The sequence below is a fragment of the Eleutherodactylus coqui genome, chromosome 3 (assembly GCF_035609145.1).
Source record: "Eleutherodactylus coqui strain aEleCoq1 chromosome 3, aEleCoq1.hap1, whole genome shotgun sequence".
NCBI classification, from domain to species: Eukaryota; Metazoa; Chordata; class Amphibia; order Anura; family Eleutherodactylidae; genus Eleutherodactylus; species Eleutherodactylus coqui.
The window spans coordinates 294,089,970-294,109,712 of NC_089839.1; the positions used below are offsets into that span (position 1 = coordinate 294,089,970).

Consider the following 19,743-nt stretch of genomic DNA (forward strand, 5'->3'; position numbering starts at 1 on the left):
AAGATGGGTGACAACCAATATGGCTGCCATTACCGCTTCATTCAAGGGTCCCATTCAGCTGAGATTCCTGAAAGGCAAATCTTGTGATGCAGTTGTCCCAGCCCGACTCTTAAGCCGCTTTAACATCCGCCATTGTGGACTCTGGGAAAGCTGGGGGATAACTGCGACATTGCTTCTCACTTGAATTTCTATGGGCGCTTTTAAACAAGCGCCCTCATTTTTGGGTCTGCAAATCCAGAACCGACAGCAGATCCAATGACCCAAATGGACAGCACTGAAGACCGCCAAGATGCTATTAACCCTTTGCAATCCAATTTTGGATTCAGGGTTTCCTAGGGGGTTTTCTCTTTCTGCCATTTTACAAAGGCGCCACCTGCTGGCTAAAGCCAGTATTGCGGTATTGGACATGCTGGAGAGGCCCCCGACAATAGAGCGGCCAGTAATATACAGTAAGAATACCCTGCCGGACGTCTACTGACATCAGACGCTGTACAGCCTCAAATCAGAATGTCTTTAGACGTCAGACAGTGGATTGGAAAGGGTTAAATCAGGTGCACAAATAAGACCATATGGCGCTTAACTGATACCGGCCCAACAAGTCCAGCTATTAAAATAACATCAATTTTATCATTTTTCTCTTTTTAAATGAAGATTTTGGCGAGAAATATTATTTAAAGGAGTCGGTTCTATTAACAGTAAGGAGCTAAAGTAAGGGGTGATACTTACACCCCAAAACAACCTCCAAGGTGCTGATGGGGGATGCAGAACAGCGAGTGTCTAGGTAAGCTTAAATAGATGTCTCCTGCGGGGGTTGTGATGACATAATGTATATTTGTGAGGAGGTTTGTCCAGCGAGATAAAACACGATGTGTAACAGGAGACGGATCTCTTCACATACGTTTCGCTACAAAGTAAAGCAACGTATCGGGAGTGCAGGCTGGCGAGTCACTTTGGCAAGAAACGTTAAGAAGAAGTGAGCAGCAGCCGGCGCCAGGGTCATTAAACAAGATTGAAGACGTTTTTTTCTTTCCTTCTTCATCCACCAGTGTATTTAATAATACACATTGTGCCGCATCACCACTTAAACTTTAAGGAAATGTGTCTGTACATTAACGGAGGTAATGCAGAGAGGAAGCCGATCGCGCAGAGGAGCTGAGAGCAGCGTCTACTACTCCACAGCACAGAGATGACGCGGCGTAATACCGCCAAGATATTATACTAATGCCCTGAATATACCCCATCGTCATCACTACTATAACACTGCGCCATGTTAGGAGTTACATTGTATCATTTATAGGTATGCTGGATCATCCTGATGGTCACGGGTTATGTTTGCTACCTTTGTGGATTCTATAGGGCCTGACACTGGACTTTTACATGAAATAAGCAGAAATAAAGCAGGTGTTCAAATAACAGTTTTTCCAAGCCAAAAACTAATTTAAGCTAAAATGAGATTTTGCTGGCCCATGTGCCGGAGCTGTAACAGGCTGGAATATATCGCCGCCGTCATTCAAGAGACTTAATTCAATCCCCGCTGCTGTTCAAACAGAACAGAACGATCTCCTGAACCTGAAATGAGCGATCCGGAGACTGAGCTGCTATCAGGCCTAAGATTGCAAGATTGGGAAAATCTGGACTTAAATGGGGTTTCCAGGCAAATGCTATTGATGACTAAAGACCCTTTTACAAGCAAAGATAATCTTTCAAACGACTGAAAGATTTAGCGATCTTTTTGCAGAAAGTGTTAATGGCCATTAACACGTTATCATCTTCATTTGCATGTAAAAGGGCCTCCAGGAGCTGTTTGCAGAGCCCCGTGTGTGATTAATCACATGCCCAGCTGTGAACACAGCTGCATTGTTCTCTTTGAGGTTACCAGCAGTTGACAATGTTATCTACTGACTCTTCGCAGAGATAACAGCCTATGCTTGCTTTTTCTCCAGTAGCTGAATGATGGATTTTAAGTTCACCTTAAAATCATTGTTCAAATGAAAAGTGCCCGATGTCCACGCTTACACGTAATGATTATCAATCATTTTCGGTCGTTTGAACAAATTGTGAGCGATAATCGTTGCGTGTAATTGGGCCTTTATCCTCAGGATAGATTATCAATTGTTGATCTGCTGCTCGGGATCCTGACTAGAGATGAGCGAGCGTACTCGGTTCGGGTGTTTTTGCACTCGAGCACCGCTTTTTCCGAGTAACTGACTACTCGGACGAAAAGATTCGGGGGGCGCTGGGGGTGTTGCAGAGGGGGGAGGGGGGGAGGGGAGAGAGCTCCCCCCTGTTCCCCACTGCTACCCCCCGCTCCACCACGCCGCCCCCCAAATCTTTTCGTCCGAGTAGTCAGTTACTCGGAAAAAGCGGTGCTCGAGTGCAAAAACACCCGAACCAAGTACGCTCGCTCATCTCTAATCCTGAACAATCAGCGGGTCAGGTGCCAACTGTCAGCAAACCAAAACACATAGGTAAGAAGGGTATTGAGAGCTGTGCCCATAATTACCAACTCCAGCCAGTACAAAGAGGTTGGAGCGATCTGCTTCTTTACAATACCCTGTGTGTTGTGGCGCCTGATCAGCTGATTGGTTGAGATCCCGAGCTGTTAACCCCAGCTGATCGGCTATTCCTGAGGATAATCCCTGAACTCCAACTATCTGGATTCTCACATGTCAGCACTGTAAACCAATGCGCCAAGTTCTACAACTTTCTAATAAACTTTCTGCTTCAATTCATCCACATTTGTCAAATGTCCGCTTGCTTTCAGTGAATGGGATCATTCATGTTTCTATTCAGAGGCTGAAAACGTGCAGAGACCTAATTCATCTTACAGTTGTTACAATTGTATCCAGTCTGGACAATATTCTATGAGCTAAACACCCTGGACTCCAGATTGATACATTGACCTGCACTGATACATTGTAGCAAAGTACAAGGACAGGAGGGAGATTTGTGCTGCCGACTGCGTTAACCCCACTGAGAATAGTCAAGACTAGCTACAACTGCTACGAACCATCTGAGAAGTATTAGGCCCATATGGAGTTTTTAATCGCTGAATGCCAATGGTAATGTTTCTATTCACTGACAGCAAGATGAGATTGTGAAAAGGAATTGAAACATGAACTGTATTAGATAGTTTCAAGACTTTTTTTACATAGTGATTAAGTTTTATGCACAGAGGCTCCTAGTATGGATTTGGAGGTGCAAAGTGCCGACCCAGTTCTCGATGGGATTGTGGGTTTCCACTTTAGCGCGTCAGTGTACTTGTTCACTGCGGCCGCAATGAATGGCGTATTTAGTTTCGGATTTACCTTCAGAAAATAAAGGAATGCCAGCGATGCATCGGCAAGTTCAGTCTTATAAGCGGAAAGTTGTGAAACCGGTTCCTCAAGCTGCCGCTAAATGCTGAGGAAGAGGACAAAAGAGCGCTCTGTGGCCGCCGAGCTCCCGGCTCTCGGTTCCCGTAAATGAAATCCCGCAGTTTTGCTGATTTTAATCTCGCTCACTCTTTGGTTTAAAAGAAACGGCTAAGATGGTTCAGATAATCAAGAAGTCGGGTCAAATGGAAATTCAGGTTACAAGTCTCCTTATTGTGGGATTCAATCCCATAAAATGCCTTTGTAACTTACACTCATGAAGATAGAAAGTAGCGCGCTGACTGAGCACAGCGCCGGAGCGCAGCACCATCCACCTATGTCACGGGTTGTAATAAATCTGATTAATCCAGACCAATAATCAGATGGATAAATAGATATCTGGATTAATGAACTAATTAAAGAAAATAAAGTCGTCTGAGGGTCAGATTTACATCCTGTCACTCCAAATAGTATCAGCAGCAAAAGATGCTTTCTCATGTGAACCGCAAAAATTCCAGATCATGAGGTGCTTGATTACAAGGACTGTACAGGATGCTAGCATGCAATAAACTATGTCATATGACACAAAAAGTAGGGTGACTGTATACGTACATTACTTATCCTATATTATACTCCAGAGCTGCACTCACTATTCTGCTGATCGAGTCACTGTGTACATACATTACTTATCCTGTACTGATCCAGAGTTACATCCTATATTATACCTCAGAGCTGCACTCTCTATTCTGCTGGTGGAGTCACTGTGTGCATACACTACTTATCCTGTACTGACCCCGAGTTACATCCTGCATTATACTCCAGAGCTGCACTCACTATTCTGCTGGTGGAGTCACTGTGTACATACATTACTTATCCTGTACTGATCCTGAGTTACATCCTGTATTATACTCCAGAGCTGCACTCACTATTCTGCTGGTGGAGTCACTGTGTACATACATTACTTATCCTGTACTGATCCTGAGTTACATCTTGCATTATACTCCAGAGCTGCACTCACTATTCTGCTGGTGGAGTCACTGTGTACATACATTACTTATCCTGTACTGATCCTGAATTACATCCTGTATTATACTCCAGAGCTGCACTCACTGTCCAGCTGGTGGAGTCACTGTGTACATACATTACTTATCCTGTACTGATCCTGAGTTATGTCCTGTATTATACTCCAGAGCTGTACTCACTATTCTGCTGGTGCAGTCACTGTGTACATTCATTACTTATCCTGTACTGATCCTGAGTTACATCCTGTATTATACTCCAGAGCTGCACTCACTATTCTGCTAGTGGAGTCACTGTGTACATACATTACTTATCATGTACTGATCCTGAGTTACATCCTGTATTATACTCCAGAGCTGCACTCACTATTCTGCTGGTGGAGTCACTGTGTACATACATTACTTATCCTGTATTGACCCCGAGTTATATCCTGTATTATACTCCAGAGCTGTACTCACTTATCTGCTGGTGGAGTCACTGTGTTCATACATTACTTATCCTGTACTGATCCTGAGTTATATCCTGTATGATACCCCAGAGCAGCACTCACTATTCTGCTGGTGGACTCACTGTGTACATACATTACTAATCCTGTACTGATCCCAAGTTACATCCTGTATTATACTCCAGAGCTGTACTCATTCTTCTGTAGGTATAGACATTATGCCTTACATCAGCAAATAGCACAACTTGTTTTAAAAATGACAGCAGATCCGCCTTCAGCCATTATCCCTGGTAAAATCTGTAACCAACCAGATGCCTTCTGTGTAGCGGCCACTACAGGAAATAAGTAGTATTGCATGCTGAATGGCTGATCATGTAATATATGGACAAGCCATGCACCACTATTGGCTGATGTCCCTCTGCACAGGGGACCCCCCTCTTGATGACATCTATAGGCTCATAGAGGGTTACCAGACAACATCCCTTTAATAGGGCTGCTTGTATAAAATAATACACAGAGCTGTACTTCTCTCCCACTGCCCAGACCCAGTGCTGTAGCCCTGCAGGTTGTTGGGACATTTACCGTCACTAGTAGTCAGGTGACAACTGCAGCCAATCAGAGAGCTCCCATTCCATAATTCCTGGCATCATGGCACTGGTGCCAGAACAAGCGTTGACGCTGCAGCCTCTGATTGGTTGCAGATGTCACTTGACTTGCGATGACCGCAACTGACACAACAATCACGGGGACCACAAGGGGGGCTGCAGTGCGGCAGAGAATGGGGGTAAGTAAAACTTTAATTGCAGGCAGCCCAATTAAAGGGATTTTATTCGGTAACCAGACAACCCCTTTAAGCTTCATTTACAGCTGAGAGGTTCACTTACTTTAATGCACTTTTAGGCAAGTAACGGCTGGAACGTCCCTGACAGCAGCGCATATAAAAAGTTCTCAGTCGGGAAGAGAGGAGATTTCTATTAGTGCTGGAATGTTTGGACTGAGAAGCAACTTGTATAAACTCCTCCAGTCATCACATCTGCATGAAGGATTAGCTGCTATAAAGCCCTTGAAGTGGCGCTGTCAGCCCATAGTGGGCGCTGTCGGTCTACTTTTCATGGGTGTGGCCATATAAGCCGTTACAGGCAGATTTGGAATCGACCCCCCGAATGTTCCTGTGACTACACCAGGCGAGGAACGTGCAGAACGAGAGCCTTCTGCTGTATAAAGAATATTAGAAATTAGCATGCGACGACCGCGGGGCTGGAGGATCCTGCCAACGGATTTATAGCGGCGCTGCGACGGAGCAGCACACAGCACAGGGGGCTGCAAACTGCTTGACAACCAATAGCACATGAAAGAACATTAGTTTCCCTGCTTGACGGTGACAGTGACGAGCGGAGTCTCCGTGCCGCGGTTACCATAGAATTAGGGGGGGGGGGGGGGGGGAGACAACAAATGCGGAACTTCCTGAGGACACCGTCCAATCTACAAAAAGATTCTTAAAGTGACGGTTCACCCTGGAGGTCCCTTCTTCAGAGAACGGCATTAATGACTCCTTTTGCAGCAGTAGAAGGACTTGTTGCTTTACACTGCAGGTCATCTTTGCGTACTCTAAAGCCTCATTCACACAGGTGATATTACGCCGGCCGTATCTCAGGCCAAAAACCGGGTGGCTGAAGGATAGCCGCGATCGAGTCCCGAGATTACTTAGTGTTTTCTCGTTCATTCGCACGGGCATATCGCATGAAAATGCTGCGCGGAATTTCGTCGGTCGGCAAAAATCCTTGGAATGACTTCTAATTAGAGATGAGCGAGCACGCTCGGATAAGCCAGGTACTCAAGCGAGCCTCGCTTTTCTCGAGTAACAGTATTCCTGTCTGAGCATGCTCAGGGGAGGGGGGGCAGCGGAGGCGAGCAGCGGGCGGCAGGGGAGGAGAGAGGGAGATCTCTCACTCTCTTCCCCGCTACCTCCCGCAGCCCCCTGCCCCGCACGCTCGGACAAGAGTGCAGTTACTTGAGAAGAGTGAGGCTCGCTTGAGTACCTGGCTTATCCGAGCGTGCTCGCTCACCTTTACTTCTAATGCTTAGAGCGGCTGTCTTCGTTCACGATGGGAATCTATGGGAGCCTCCGATGGTTCTCGGTGAAGACCTATCTATTGACGCAGCGTGAAAAATCGTCGACTGAAAGCGGTCGTCCATTTAATATTTTCACGCTGCGTTTTTTTTTCACGTGCCCTAAAATCGCCCTTGTGAATGAACGCGTTGGGACGCACAGGGTCGCAATTTTCGGCTGATGCGTTATTGCGGTATAATAGGCGTGTAAAAACGCCCGTATGAATAAGGCCTACGAGTGGCTGGCTCTCATATGGTAGATGAGGGCATTGCTGATAGGGAACCCGTCAGCATGCAGAACCAACCAAACCAACAGAACGGAGAAGCTTAGCTCCTTCCAATCGAAGTGACTGACGCCTGCAACATTGTCCACAGGACAGATGAATTGTCATGACGTTGCTGGCCGAATCCTCACAGGACTGAAGTCTTGTGCAAGCAGTGGTAGATCGTTACTTGTCCTGACAAGCTGATGGCAACTAAAACTGGCAGAATAGTGAGTGCAGCTCTGGGGTATAATACAGGATGTAACTCAGGATCAGTACAGGATAAGTAATGTATGTACACAGTGACTCCACCAGCAGAATAGTGAGTGCAGCTCTGGAGTATAATACAGGATGTAACTCAGGATCAGTACAGGATAAGTAATGTATGTACACAGTGACTCCACCAGCAGAATACTGAATGCAGCTCTGCAGTATAACATAGAATGTAGCTCGGGATCAGTACAGGATAAGTAATGTATGTACACAGTGACTCCACCAGCAGAATAGTGAGTGCAGCTCTGGAGTATAACACAGAATGTAGCTCGGGATCAGTACAGGATAAGTAATGTATGTACACAGTGACTCCACCAGCAGAATAGTGAGTGCAGCTCTGGAGTATAACACAGAATGTAGCTCGGGATCAGTACAGGATAAGTAATGTATGTACACAGTGACTCCACCAGCAGAATAGTGAGTGCAGCTCTGGAGTATAACACAGAATGTAGCTCGGGATCAGTACAGGATAAGTAATGTGTGTACACAGTGACTCCACCAACAGAATAGTGAGTGCAGCTCTGAAGTATAATACAGGATGTAACTCAGGATCAGTACAGGATAAGTAATGTATGTACACAGTGACTCCACCAGCAGAATAGTGAGTACAGCTCTGGAGTATAATACAGTATGTAGCTCGGGATCAGTACAGGATAAGTAATGTATATTATATATTGTTTTTAAAGGTTAAATTTTCTTATCATTTTGACCCTTAAAAATATAGCATATATCATGTGTGGTTGACTCACCATTCTCCGGCTGGTCCTTGATATCAGCCTCACTGGGATGGCTGGGACTATCTGACTGACTTGAATCTGGTAAAAGAAAGTAAGAACATTTTAGACTTAATTTCTTAAATTCTAGTGAATTGCTAATTCCAAGAACAATGTGAACAATATCATCATCCACATGAGCATCACTGGCCAATCGGAGCACCGCGTACTGTCTTAGACTACCAATACACAACCAGTGCTCAGCGTGCATCAGGTAGTCAGGGAAGTGGTTTCTACAGAACTGGAGGGTCATTGAAAGGAAAAATTTCCAGGAGTGTTATATAAGAGTCTTTGCTCCCGTGACCCTATGATAACACTTCCTGTTGCGCACTCAGTGCTACAATACAAACATTGTATGAATCAGAATGTTTATGTACATCAATGTCTACATACAGAGACACACGTAGTGGCCAGTATTCAAGCCCATGTCCCAATGGCAAGGATAAAGCATTAGAGCAAAACCAGGAAGTGCCGTCATAAGGACACATGACGGGATGTAATGCTAAAGTAAAGTAATAAAAACCAGTAGAAGAAGGACGAATGACGACTACATAAGGTTTGTTGGTAGTCTGTTGCCATAGAAACACATAAGGAGGCACAGGGGCTGCACAGACAAAACGGTCGTAGATTTTTAATCACAATTGCTTGCATTTAAAACACTGGTTGCAAAAGTCTCCACGCCCGTGGGGTGTCATTCATTTAATAGAGAGCAACGGATTTCTTTCTCTTTAATTAAACAAACTGCCCCTCCCCCGTCAGAAATAAAATATGGTCCTATGACAGAACGAGCACGGATGGAATGAGATGATAAAGGAGCCATTTGGATTTCATGGTCCCTCAGTGCACAGATGTGTAAAAACAGTGCGATCTGTCAATCATCGGGGGAGGGGAGAACAGGTAATCCGATGAATAGATTAATATCTGCCCATCCGTAATGAATGCAAATGATGGATCCATATTGGAGGCATTTCCATGAAATCAATAGCACTACTTAGTGCACCGGACTGGACCGCTCCCATTAACATTGTGTGCAGAGCATTAACTCATCGCCATTTCCCAAGAGTCATTGCTTCCCTGCAGGAGCCGGTTCAAACCCCAGTGATCACAGAGCGCAGAGTTACTGTTTTGCAATTTTGGTTTAATTTTTTTAGTTAATTTAATATCTACAAATACATTCAGTAATTTCAATTTCACCCTCCGAGGAAGAAGAAAAAGAAATTATGATAATTCTAATCAGGAATATCCAGCGATATCTACAAATCTAGCCTAAGTGGCAAATATACTGTATATCATCATAGATGGCGGTAGAAAGAAAAGTTCTGCAACTTTTTAATATAGTTTATGTCTCAGTTCCCCACCTTTGTCAATATATCTGCTTGCTGTCAGTGAATGGGAACATGATTGTTTATATCCAAAAGCTTAAGCCCATGCTGATTATGTCCACCAGGCACATTACAGTGTATCGGGGGTACATTCAGTTGTAGCGAGCCCTGGGCATGATCAGAACGGGGTGGTTGTATTCACTGACAGCAAGCACAGATCATGACAATGGTACATTATAGCAAACTATTAGGACAGCAGAGAGATGTGTGCAGCTAATGGATAAAAGGGGTTTCACCGCAATTGACTTTTATTACCACAAGACCGGGGATAAAAGTCTGATTGGTGAGGGTCTCGCTGCTGAGTCCCCCTGCCGATCCCAAAAAAGGTGTTTCTCCCACTTCCACTGCACCTTCCACAATGAGGAGGACCTTGAGTGTGCGGCGGTAACGGATACGCGGTGACGCTCCATTCAGTCTCCATGTCACTGTGTCTGGGGAACATTGGGCTCCCGTTATTGCAATTGGTGGGGGTCTCAACAGTGTGACCCCCTACTGATCAGACTTTTGTCACCTATCCTATGGGCTGTACTCTGCTTTTTCCGTCGACCCCAGAGAGCCCACAGTGATGACAAAGCGTGGTATAGGACCCCCCCCCTAAGGTTCGGTCAGGGTCTCAGTGGTATAACCCCCACCAATCAGTCTTTCCTCACTTATCCCGTAAGCTCAAAATAGATTGTTTAAACTGGATACAGCTGTAACAAACCCTCAGCTGTGGAAATATTATGGCTGTATAGGTTATTACTAGTTGACTACAAAACACAATGTTTCCATTCACCGACAGCAAGCACAGATATCGAAATTAGTGAGCAATTTGTACACAAAATATGCAAAAAAATTATATTGTATTTACAGAAAACCATTTTAAAGGGCTGCTCCGGTGAAAACACATTTTCTATCCCTGCCCCCTCACGTGATTGCCTGTCACACTCTGGGGGTCTCCTCTGTGTGTTGCAGCCACCTCCCTGCCATGCAGCTCCCTGTCTGATGCTTATTAGTCACCATCTTCAGGCTGAGATTTTTTACTTTCAGTTTCACATCTATCCCATGATGCGTACGCACAGCAGTAGCTGAGGTTATGCCATTTTGGCCTGCTGGGGGGCATACAGTCAGGAGGATGAGCTGTGATCTCCTCTATTGTAACTGTGTGACAGGAGCCCTGTGGTCCTGATCAGTAACTGTAGCAGTGTCTGTGCCCCCTCTAGGCAGTTTCATGTGACTGCCTAACACAGGCTATGAAGCTCACTTAATTGGAGAAAACATGACCCCAAGCAGATCTGAGCTGATCAGACCTGAGGTCACATGACCATCTGAGGAGAAAGAGGCCGGGTGTCTCAAACAGAAAGGAATAACTAACCAATGTAACACAAGCTTACTTATATATACTGGCGGTGGTGGTGGGGGAGCTACACAATGAATGGATTTAAAAAAATCATTGGAGTGGTTCCTTAAATAACTGTTTTGCATATTTAAAGGCATATTCCAATTTTGACCAAAAACTGGCAACCATAAAGGTAGAATCTACCTAAAATGTGCAGTTTCTTAGTATATCCTTCACTTTTTCTTATCTTGCGCTTATTTCGAGTTCTATGATAGTTTATCCTCCTTTCACATCTAAAGCTAAATGTAAAGTGCTGCTAACAGAAAGCAGTGCATCCTGGGAGCTGAGATGACAGTTACACTGTTTAGTTGTGTCACATGACTGACAGCAGGGTGGAGCTAAACTACTAGAGAAACCAGAAAAATAGTGGAAGGCAGCTTTGGATGTGACTGGAGACCACAACATGAAATACCATAAGCATGAAAGCGGCTTTTGCTGGAGCCGTCGAGTCATAGACGTAGATCCATAAGTAGATCTTCTAAGACAATATCATCCGGACGTCTCAGACTGAGTGACCTGTGGAGCGCCCTGCGCCTGGAGATAAGTATTCGCCGCGCCGCACGGTTAACTGCTCCGTTATTTTCTGATGCCCAAATGATGATTGTGAATTGTAAACCTTCAGCGACCGTTACTTAAACTCGTCACCTCTGATCATAAATCTCACGGGTGATTCTGTTATGACCGGCTGACTTTTGGCATGTAGGCGAGCGGTGGCTCCTGGCCATTTTTTATTGCACGCTGCAAAACCCACAGCTATTGGCCGCCGGGAGCCAGATGGCGGCAGGCCCAGCGGACGGCCAAATCTCCACAGGAGGAAAAAAAAAGGATGCATTTAAATAGGATCATTTCATCCTTTCCTGGACTTTGGTATCAGGTAATGAACAGCAGATCTACGATACAGAATCAGACCGGAGGACCCCCGGGGTCTCCGCAGCCGTCGGGCCCCATACACTGAGTTGTGGGCCCTCAAAAACCAATACAAGCCCATAGCACCGAATTAAAGGGAACGTCCACTTCTAAGCGGAATTAGTATAGAATGAAAAGCCCTACAATTCCTTATCCTTTTCAAGATCTCTGCTTGCTGTCAGTGAATTTAATCGACTATTTAAATCCAGAGGCTGAAAATCCATCCTGATCAAATACTTCTCACAGCTGATGGTTTGCTACTACTGTATCCCCTCTAGACAACCTCCTGTGAAGTAAGCTCAAGACCAGCACATAATCTGTTACAATGTATCAGCGCAGATGAAATGTATCAATCTAAGACCACTTTTATAGCCAAGAAAATCAAGTCAGATTGGCGAGTTGCGAGACGCACAAATCTCGCATGAATATAAACCCCAATCTTTTGAATGGGGTCAAACACATGAGCGATCTTTTTTTTAACCAAATCGCATTGCAGTGTGGGAAAAAAATCACGGCATGTCCTATGTTTGGGCGTTCCATCACATCGCCCATGGGTTTCAATTGGGTCAGCAAAGCATCGAATGGCGTACGAGATGCACAGAAGTGCGATGCGATGTTTCCCATTGAAAACAATGGATTGCTGCTTCCTTGATGAGATGCAAGGCGGTATTTACCACTAAAGAGTCTCCCATCCACGGGGAAATCGCATGTTGGCGAGTGCGATATCGGGCCGAGTTTCACAGCCTGATACCGCACTCGCCCATATCAGATATTGAATAGCAAAGAAGTTCAGTTAAGTTCAACGCAGCTGTATGCAAGGAGCGCCCCCTAGTGGTGAATTCAGGCAGAATTTAATCAACTATGCAGCGGATTGGGAAGCATGAATTAGGAAAATGGAACTCTGATGCCCATAAACATGGATTATGAAATAATTCAGCCCACGATATTGGGTCTGTATAGATAAAAATATAGGTTACCCTGAAATGATGATGGTAAAACCAGTTACTGATGCAATGGAGGGTGATGTTCTCATAGGCTTGTGTGTGATATTGCAGGTCAGCTACATGGAAGTGAATGGGAATTGAGCTGCAATACCAGACACAATCCACAGATAAGGGTGGCGCTGTGTTTGGAGGAAAGCAGCCATTAACCCCGGACAACCCCTTTAAAATGGTATAAAATAAAGAAAAATCCATACTCCCCAGCTCTAGTCCCTGTCCAGAGTCCCCTGGTGTGTGGTCATGTGCCGCACACTGACCACTCAGCCAATCACAGGCTTCAGCATCCATGGAAGTCTCACCTCTTAAGCCTGTGATTGGCTGAGTGGTCACATGCACAGTGTATGGCACATGACCACCTTCCAGCTTCTTCCTGCTTCCAAGTGGCAGGGACCAGGGCTCCAGCACTGGACAGGGACAGCCGGACTATGTGGTTTTTTTTTATTTTATACCATTATAACCCTGTAATTATTATTTTTTTTAAATCCCAGACAACCCCTTTAAGAGCTGCAAGCCTCCTTATACACCTATGGCAAACTTTCCTTAGACCGGCATATAAGTAAATAGTCCCCAATGTTACCATCTGACTACACGCTTCCCATCCAGCCCCGTCCGTATTCACAGCAGCCGCCATCAATAGCAAAAGAGCTTTTTTCCTGGACCCGGCGCAGCGTCCAGTCCGGCAAGATGTTTTTTTTAACGTCGCATATTCAAATAAGAAGCAAACAAAAAATAATGAGCCGCGGTTGAGACAAAAGCCGCATCCATACAAAAGAGGGGGGAAGAAAAAAAAAAACACCCCAAGGATGTTGTGCTGCGAGCTGGGAAAATATGGGATGCCTTTGTTACTTTTTATATACTTTCTAAAGGGGGATAAAATCCCCAAAGAAAAAAAAAAGCGTAATTGACTCAACCCTTCTCCCGAGACAAAAATAAACACTCCCCCTCGCTTGTTTGTATGCTTGTCAGTAGCTTTCTATGCAACAGCAGCTAAAAACAAAAGAAGTTTTAGATTCTCAGACAAAATGCAGAATCTCCCCAAACAACGAGGAGGGGGGAGGCCGGAGATGCGGGCGAGGGAGGGTATGAGGTGGGGGTTCTTTCAGAGAGGGCCTGACAGTACATTCAATATGGCAGCATCAAAAGTCCCCTCACTAATTAAATATGCATCGGCGTGGAGTTTTTGATCGATGCGAGGCATGGATCCGATGACACACCTGCAAAAATCCGGAGCTCAGAGCTCCGAGGAAAAGAGGGGGAAAAAAATTCAAGCTCTCGTCTTATCTTCGCTTTCAAAGGCTCTCGATTTCTTTTGCGTAGAGATCTAATTTAATTCTCTCACCCCTTCTGCAAAGTGGATTAAAAAAAAAGTCAATACTGCCTTTGTGCAGTACTGCAGGAACACACTGCGCTCCTCTCATTCAATTTAGGTGTGACCTTTCGACCAAGGTAATGACAACTGTCTGGGAGTGAGGTACAGCTGGCAGAAGACGGGCAGCACCCTATAGATCTTTCCCGCACAGGTGGGATGGAGCCGGGTGCCAGGGAGGGCTCCGGATTCCAGGAAGTTGGAGGTTTTGCTATAAGTTTACGCTCCAGGAATGAAGGGTAATAAAGTTTAAAGACTATCAAGAAAAGTTCTGCAACTTTCTACTAAACTTTGGTGCAGAGTAAGCGCTCATTCACATCAGCGCCAGGGCTTCCTATTTTCCTGCTGCATTCAGGGAGCAGGAAAACGCCAAGGCTGAACGGATCCAGAGAAAAACAGCGCCAAGTGGACCCCATTGACTACAATAGATTCCGTCTGGTTTCCGTCCGGCATTTTGCTGGATCTGACCGGAAAAAATAGCGCTAAATGTAGCACTATGTCATTGCGTTTTTTTTAGTGGAGGTCTGACACTGATGTGTATAAGCCCTTCTTATGATCGGCATTTCATATGTTGTCCCCTGTTTATATCTACACTGTTTCCGTAACTCCCATAGAAGACAATGGGAATTATGGAAACGGTATAAGACAGCGAACTGCGCCGTTTCCATAACTCAGGAGTTGACTTAACTGTCAATGACTTCTATGGGAGTTACAGAAACAGTGATCGGCTCACTTGGCTGCATAAACTGTTCCTTTAAAGCTGTGCGTTCTGGAAAAGAAAGAGTTAAACCAACATTTTAATGAAGAGTATAGAGTCCAATAAAAGTGCGTTCGCACTTGGCATTTGTGGAGCGTTTCTAAAGTGCAAAAAAAAAACAAGGCATAAGCGCCAGTCAAGCGCACCCTTGGCCACCGCATCACACAAGTTAGTAAAGATAGGTGCAGAGTTGGGACCCACGTCTATGTGACTTCCTTGGCATCTCAGGAGATGCTGTCAGATTCTCAGATGGGGAAACACCTTTATTTCGTCAACATATTCAAGATCTCTGCTTGCTGACAATAAAGAGTTTGTTTTGTTTGCTTTAGGCCTCATTCTCACGGGGGATGCGTTTTTTATACCGGCCGCATCTTGGGCAAAAATCACATCAATAAAGTAGAGCCGCGATCGAGTCCCAGGATGTATTAGCGTTTTACCGCCATTCACACGGGCGTATCGCATGAAACATACGCTGAAACACGGAATTCCGTTGGTCTTCTTTTCCGAGCTCCGGAGTCTATGAGCGCTTCCAGCGTTTTTCGTCAATAGATGGGTCAAGACTTACCTTTTGATGCAGCATGAAAAATCAGCGACCGAAAACTTTCCCATGTTACGTTGCGATTTTTTTCACACGCCCATGTGGCGAATACACTGGACTCCAATGCTTCACGTGATTGCGGTTTTGGTCGCCACATGTGAATGAGGCCTAAAGTGCTGAAAACCTACAGACATAATACTTCTCCCAGGTGAAGTTCTGTTACAATTGCATTCAATGCAGAAAATCCTCTGGTGCATTGAGCCCCCCATCATCATCCCTAACCCTCTGCTGATTTTACATTCACCATCTCTGTTTGCTGTCAATGAGTGAGAACCTACACTTACAGTTTGTGATATCTGTATCCAGCCTCTGTGAGCTAAACACATCCGCAGCACAAACCTCCCTCCTGTGCTGATGGTTTGTTACAATGTATCAGTGCAGGTAAAATGTATCAGTCTGGATTCCAGGCTATTTAGGTTACAACTGTGGCAAAACTCGTTTGTAATAACAGTTTGGATGTAAATATGGTGGGTTTTTTACCTCCCATTCACTGAAAGCAAGCAGAGATCTTGTAGCAAAAAGCATATTAGAAAGTGCAGAACTTTTTATTGTACAATAATTAATCTTTTATTTAATTAACACCAGAAAATGGCTTTAACAGGAACAGTTTGCTCCCCGGAGGAGTGAGGATGGACGGCGGCAGGGCAAATCTGATTCAAGAAGGAAGAAAGGAAAAAAAGGAGTTCAAAAGTGCACGGCTCGTCTCCTCATTACAGCTGACAACTGCTGATGTATCAATTACTTTGCGTACTTTTAGCTCTTGAGTCGAGTGTCTCCCTAACAGCCATGGAGGAAGGAAAGAAAACACGCTGCTCGCTGTGTACGGTTTCCTCTTCTGATTTCTGCATTTATTTAGATGTCTGCTATTGTAACACAGTCATGGCCGTACAGCATAACCCTACAGATAGGAGGCGCTATGTACACAGACGTATCGTAATGTTACACAAAGCTGGACTACTGGCCTTTAAGGATCTGAAGATCAAGGCAAGCCCTATAGGATCGGATGGGATCGCCGAAGTACAGACCACTGAATGTCGGATTAAAGGAGCTTTACTTAAAACTGACTTATACACTAATTATACAGTGTAACATCAAGAAGGATCAATTGATATTTCACCCTTTGTCCACCAGGGCCGCGCCACAACCAAATGTTTCTAACGTGAAAAAATGGGACCTGTGAATCGCAGACTAGAACAGTTCCCATATGGATTAGCTTTCCCTCCGATGCTGCAGTGAAATGCTGGAGGGAAACTAATGCCAGAACTGATAGCACTCTCCACTGGGCTCAGCTCTTCTGTAAGGCAACTGCCTGCAGCAGGAGCCCTTCCCCGCTGTTGTAAAGGACTGGGCATGTTAAACCCCACACCGTTAGCGTAGCTCTCTTATTGGATAATGTGGAATCCCTTTCCGGCTATTATAATCTCCACTAGGCCCAGCTTTACTGTCAGGCAACTGCCTGCAGCAGGAGCCCTTCCCCATTATTATAGAGGAGTTCATAAAAACCATGTTAAGACCCACCATTTGCATAGCTCTGCTATAGGATAATGATTATCCATTGTCAGTCACCACAATTGCCATTGAGCTTAGCTGTTCTGTTAGGCAACTGCTTGCAGCAGGAGCCCTTCCCCATTGTTAAAGCTGACTCAGCATGTTAAGCCCCACCCTAATCCGTAGCCCTGCTATTGAATAACGAGGAAACCATTCTTGGCTGTTGCATTCTCTACTAGGCTTAGCTCTTCTATAGAGTGACTACTTGCAACAGGTGCCCTTCCCCATTGTAGAAGACTGGGCATGTTAAACCCTACCCCTTTAACGTAGCTCTCCTATTGGATGATGCAGAATCCATTCTTGGCTACCACATTCTCCACTAAGCCCAGCTCTACTGTCAGGCAACTGCCTGTAGCAGGAACCCTTCCCCATTATTATAAAGAGCAGGCATGTTATTTCCCGCCCTTTAGAATACCACTGCTATTGGACAACGAAGAATCCATTCTCATTGGGCTTAACACCTTCCTTAACGCCCATAGAGCTCAATAATGCAACTGCTTACAGCTCAGCATGGTACCCAATGGGGAATCCAGCAAGCAGGGGTCAGGATTGAAGTGAGACCTGTGGATATGCCATAAATGATGAGGATGGAAATACCTCTTAACTATGTATCTGAACATGAGATGGTCATTAAAGTTCCATTTCAGCAGCAATCTCCAACCGATGGCTCTTCAGCGGCTGTGGAACTACAACTCCAAGGGTGTCCTGACAGCCTACAGCTCTCAGGGCATGCTAGGAGTGGTAGTTCTGCACCAGCAGGAAAGCCACAGGTAGGGAATTACTGCATTATAGAGAAAATGATGAGCCTTCCATAAAACAACGCCCTGATTCTGCAGAATATCAATCCCATTTCATTGTCCTTTCATAGACTTGCAGGGAGATGTGATTTATGCTCCGTGGCCCCACATTTTATACCGTGATTGAAATTCATGGGACAATTTCAATTTCAAAGAGACGAGAGTGGAATTCTTGGACATATGCACAGATCCGTTATTTCAAATTAATTGAAGGGAAGTGTAATAATTGTAAATTGCTTCCCACACTACTACTTAAAGCACTTTCCCCATGTTTAATCCAGTCAATTTAGAGCCAACATTTTAAGGATTTGTATAATTTCTGAAATAACTGTCAAGAGATACGAGAGGAGAGATGATATTTTCACACTCTCTCATCTACGGAGGCAGATACTGTAAAATGGACCATCAAAACCACGCTGAAAATACCAAGATATTCAGAGCTAATGGCCGCGGCGGGCAATAAATACCAGACGGAAAATACCGAGGATTCTCAAAATTAAAAATTTGTAAAATAAAAAAAAATTTTTTTTTTCGTTAACTCATTCTGTTCCATTATTCAATGGTCAGTGGAGTTATTTTTGCTTTCAGGCTCCCCTGTCCGGGGAAGACAGATCCAGGAAGGGTTAACCATGCATGGTGCATCTGGGTAGCGGGGAGCACATGCACCTCAACAGCCAATGATGCTATTCACAAGGGTGGTTTTTCACACGGGTTGATGGTCCATAGGGTAAAAATGTCTGCATGTCCTATATATAGGGATTCAGTGTATGGGGTTTAAAGTACATCAGGCAGCATACGATAGGGGTCCATGTGCTCTCTGATGTTTTTTGAATATGAATTCTTGGAAAGCACACGGCGCAGCCCATGTGAATAAGCCCCACGGTAAATTTAACACAGTGGATTCTCATGTGCATCTGATGGCGAATCCTCATTACCCTTTCCAATCCACTGTCTGACGTCTAAAGACATTCTGATTGACTGCTGTACAGCTCCGATATCGGAAGACATCCGGCAGGGTAATCTTACTGTAGATTACTGTCCGCTCTGTTGTCGGGGGCCTCTCCAGCATGTCCCATACCACAGTACTGGCTCTAATCAGCAGATGGCGCCATTGTATAATGGCAGAAAGAGAAAGCTCCCTAGGAAACCCTGAATCCAATTGGATTGCAAAGGGTTAATCCCATGCCTATACTACATTATATCCATGGCAAAACCAACACTCAGACGTGGTCAATGCATTGTAGTGCCAATTCGCACCACAGTCTATACAAGTCAGTTCTTGACACAGATTCTGCGCAGAATCCGCACGGATTGCATATGTATTTCTCACATTGGAACGGTCTAAATCCACGTGTAGATCCATGGGTGCTACAATTGGAAATTCATGGCAGAAATCTGTAGATTATGGTAAAAACAGATGAGTATATTTGCAACTACACTTGCCGCTACGGAGCGTAGTTGCGCATGAACCTTTTTTTTTTTTAAGGCCATTCAACGACTCACAAGCATGGCCAGGTTAGTAAATAAGGGAGAGATGGAGCCGCTCAAGGATTACATTGCCCTTCTCTTGTCCCTGCTCTCATTATTGACCTAGAGTCTGGTGTGATACTGAAAAAAGGGGTGGAGCATGACAATCACCAAAGGTCCACCCACGAGGAGCTGGGAAAGACTAGATGAGAAAGGAACATAGCCATATCTTCAGTGGGGTGGAGGAATATACCCACATTTCTAAATGTGGAAGTTCTGATTGCTAAAACTCCTTTGGGTACCTGTT

At 44.9% G+C, this 19,743-nt stretch overlaps 1 protein-coding gene across 13 annotated transcripts in view; it reads right to left on the reverse strand.

Annotated features, from left to right (window-relative positions):
* The window catches only part of NFIA (nuclear factor I A), a 305,334-nt gene that overhangs the window by 127,049 nt on the left and 158,542 nt on the right, over window positions 1–19,743 (reverse strand). For all 13 annotated transcript variants that reach the window (XM_066597741.1, XM_066597745.1, XM_066597739.1 and 10 more), the window contains exon 3: window positions 8,213–8,278. In XM_066597741.1, the coding sequence (XP_066453838.1) occupies window positions 8,213–8,278 (66 nt within the window). The remainder of the gene's footprint in view (window positions 1–8,212; window positions 8,279–19,743) is intronic.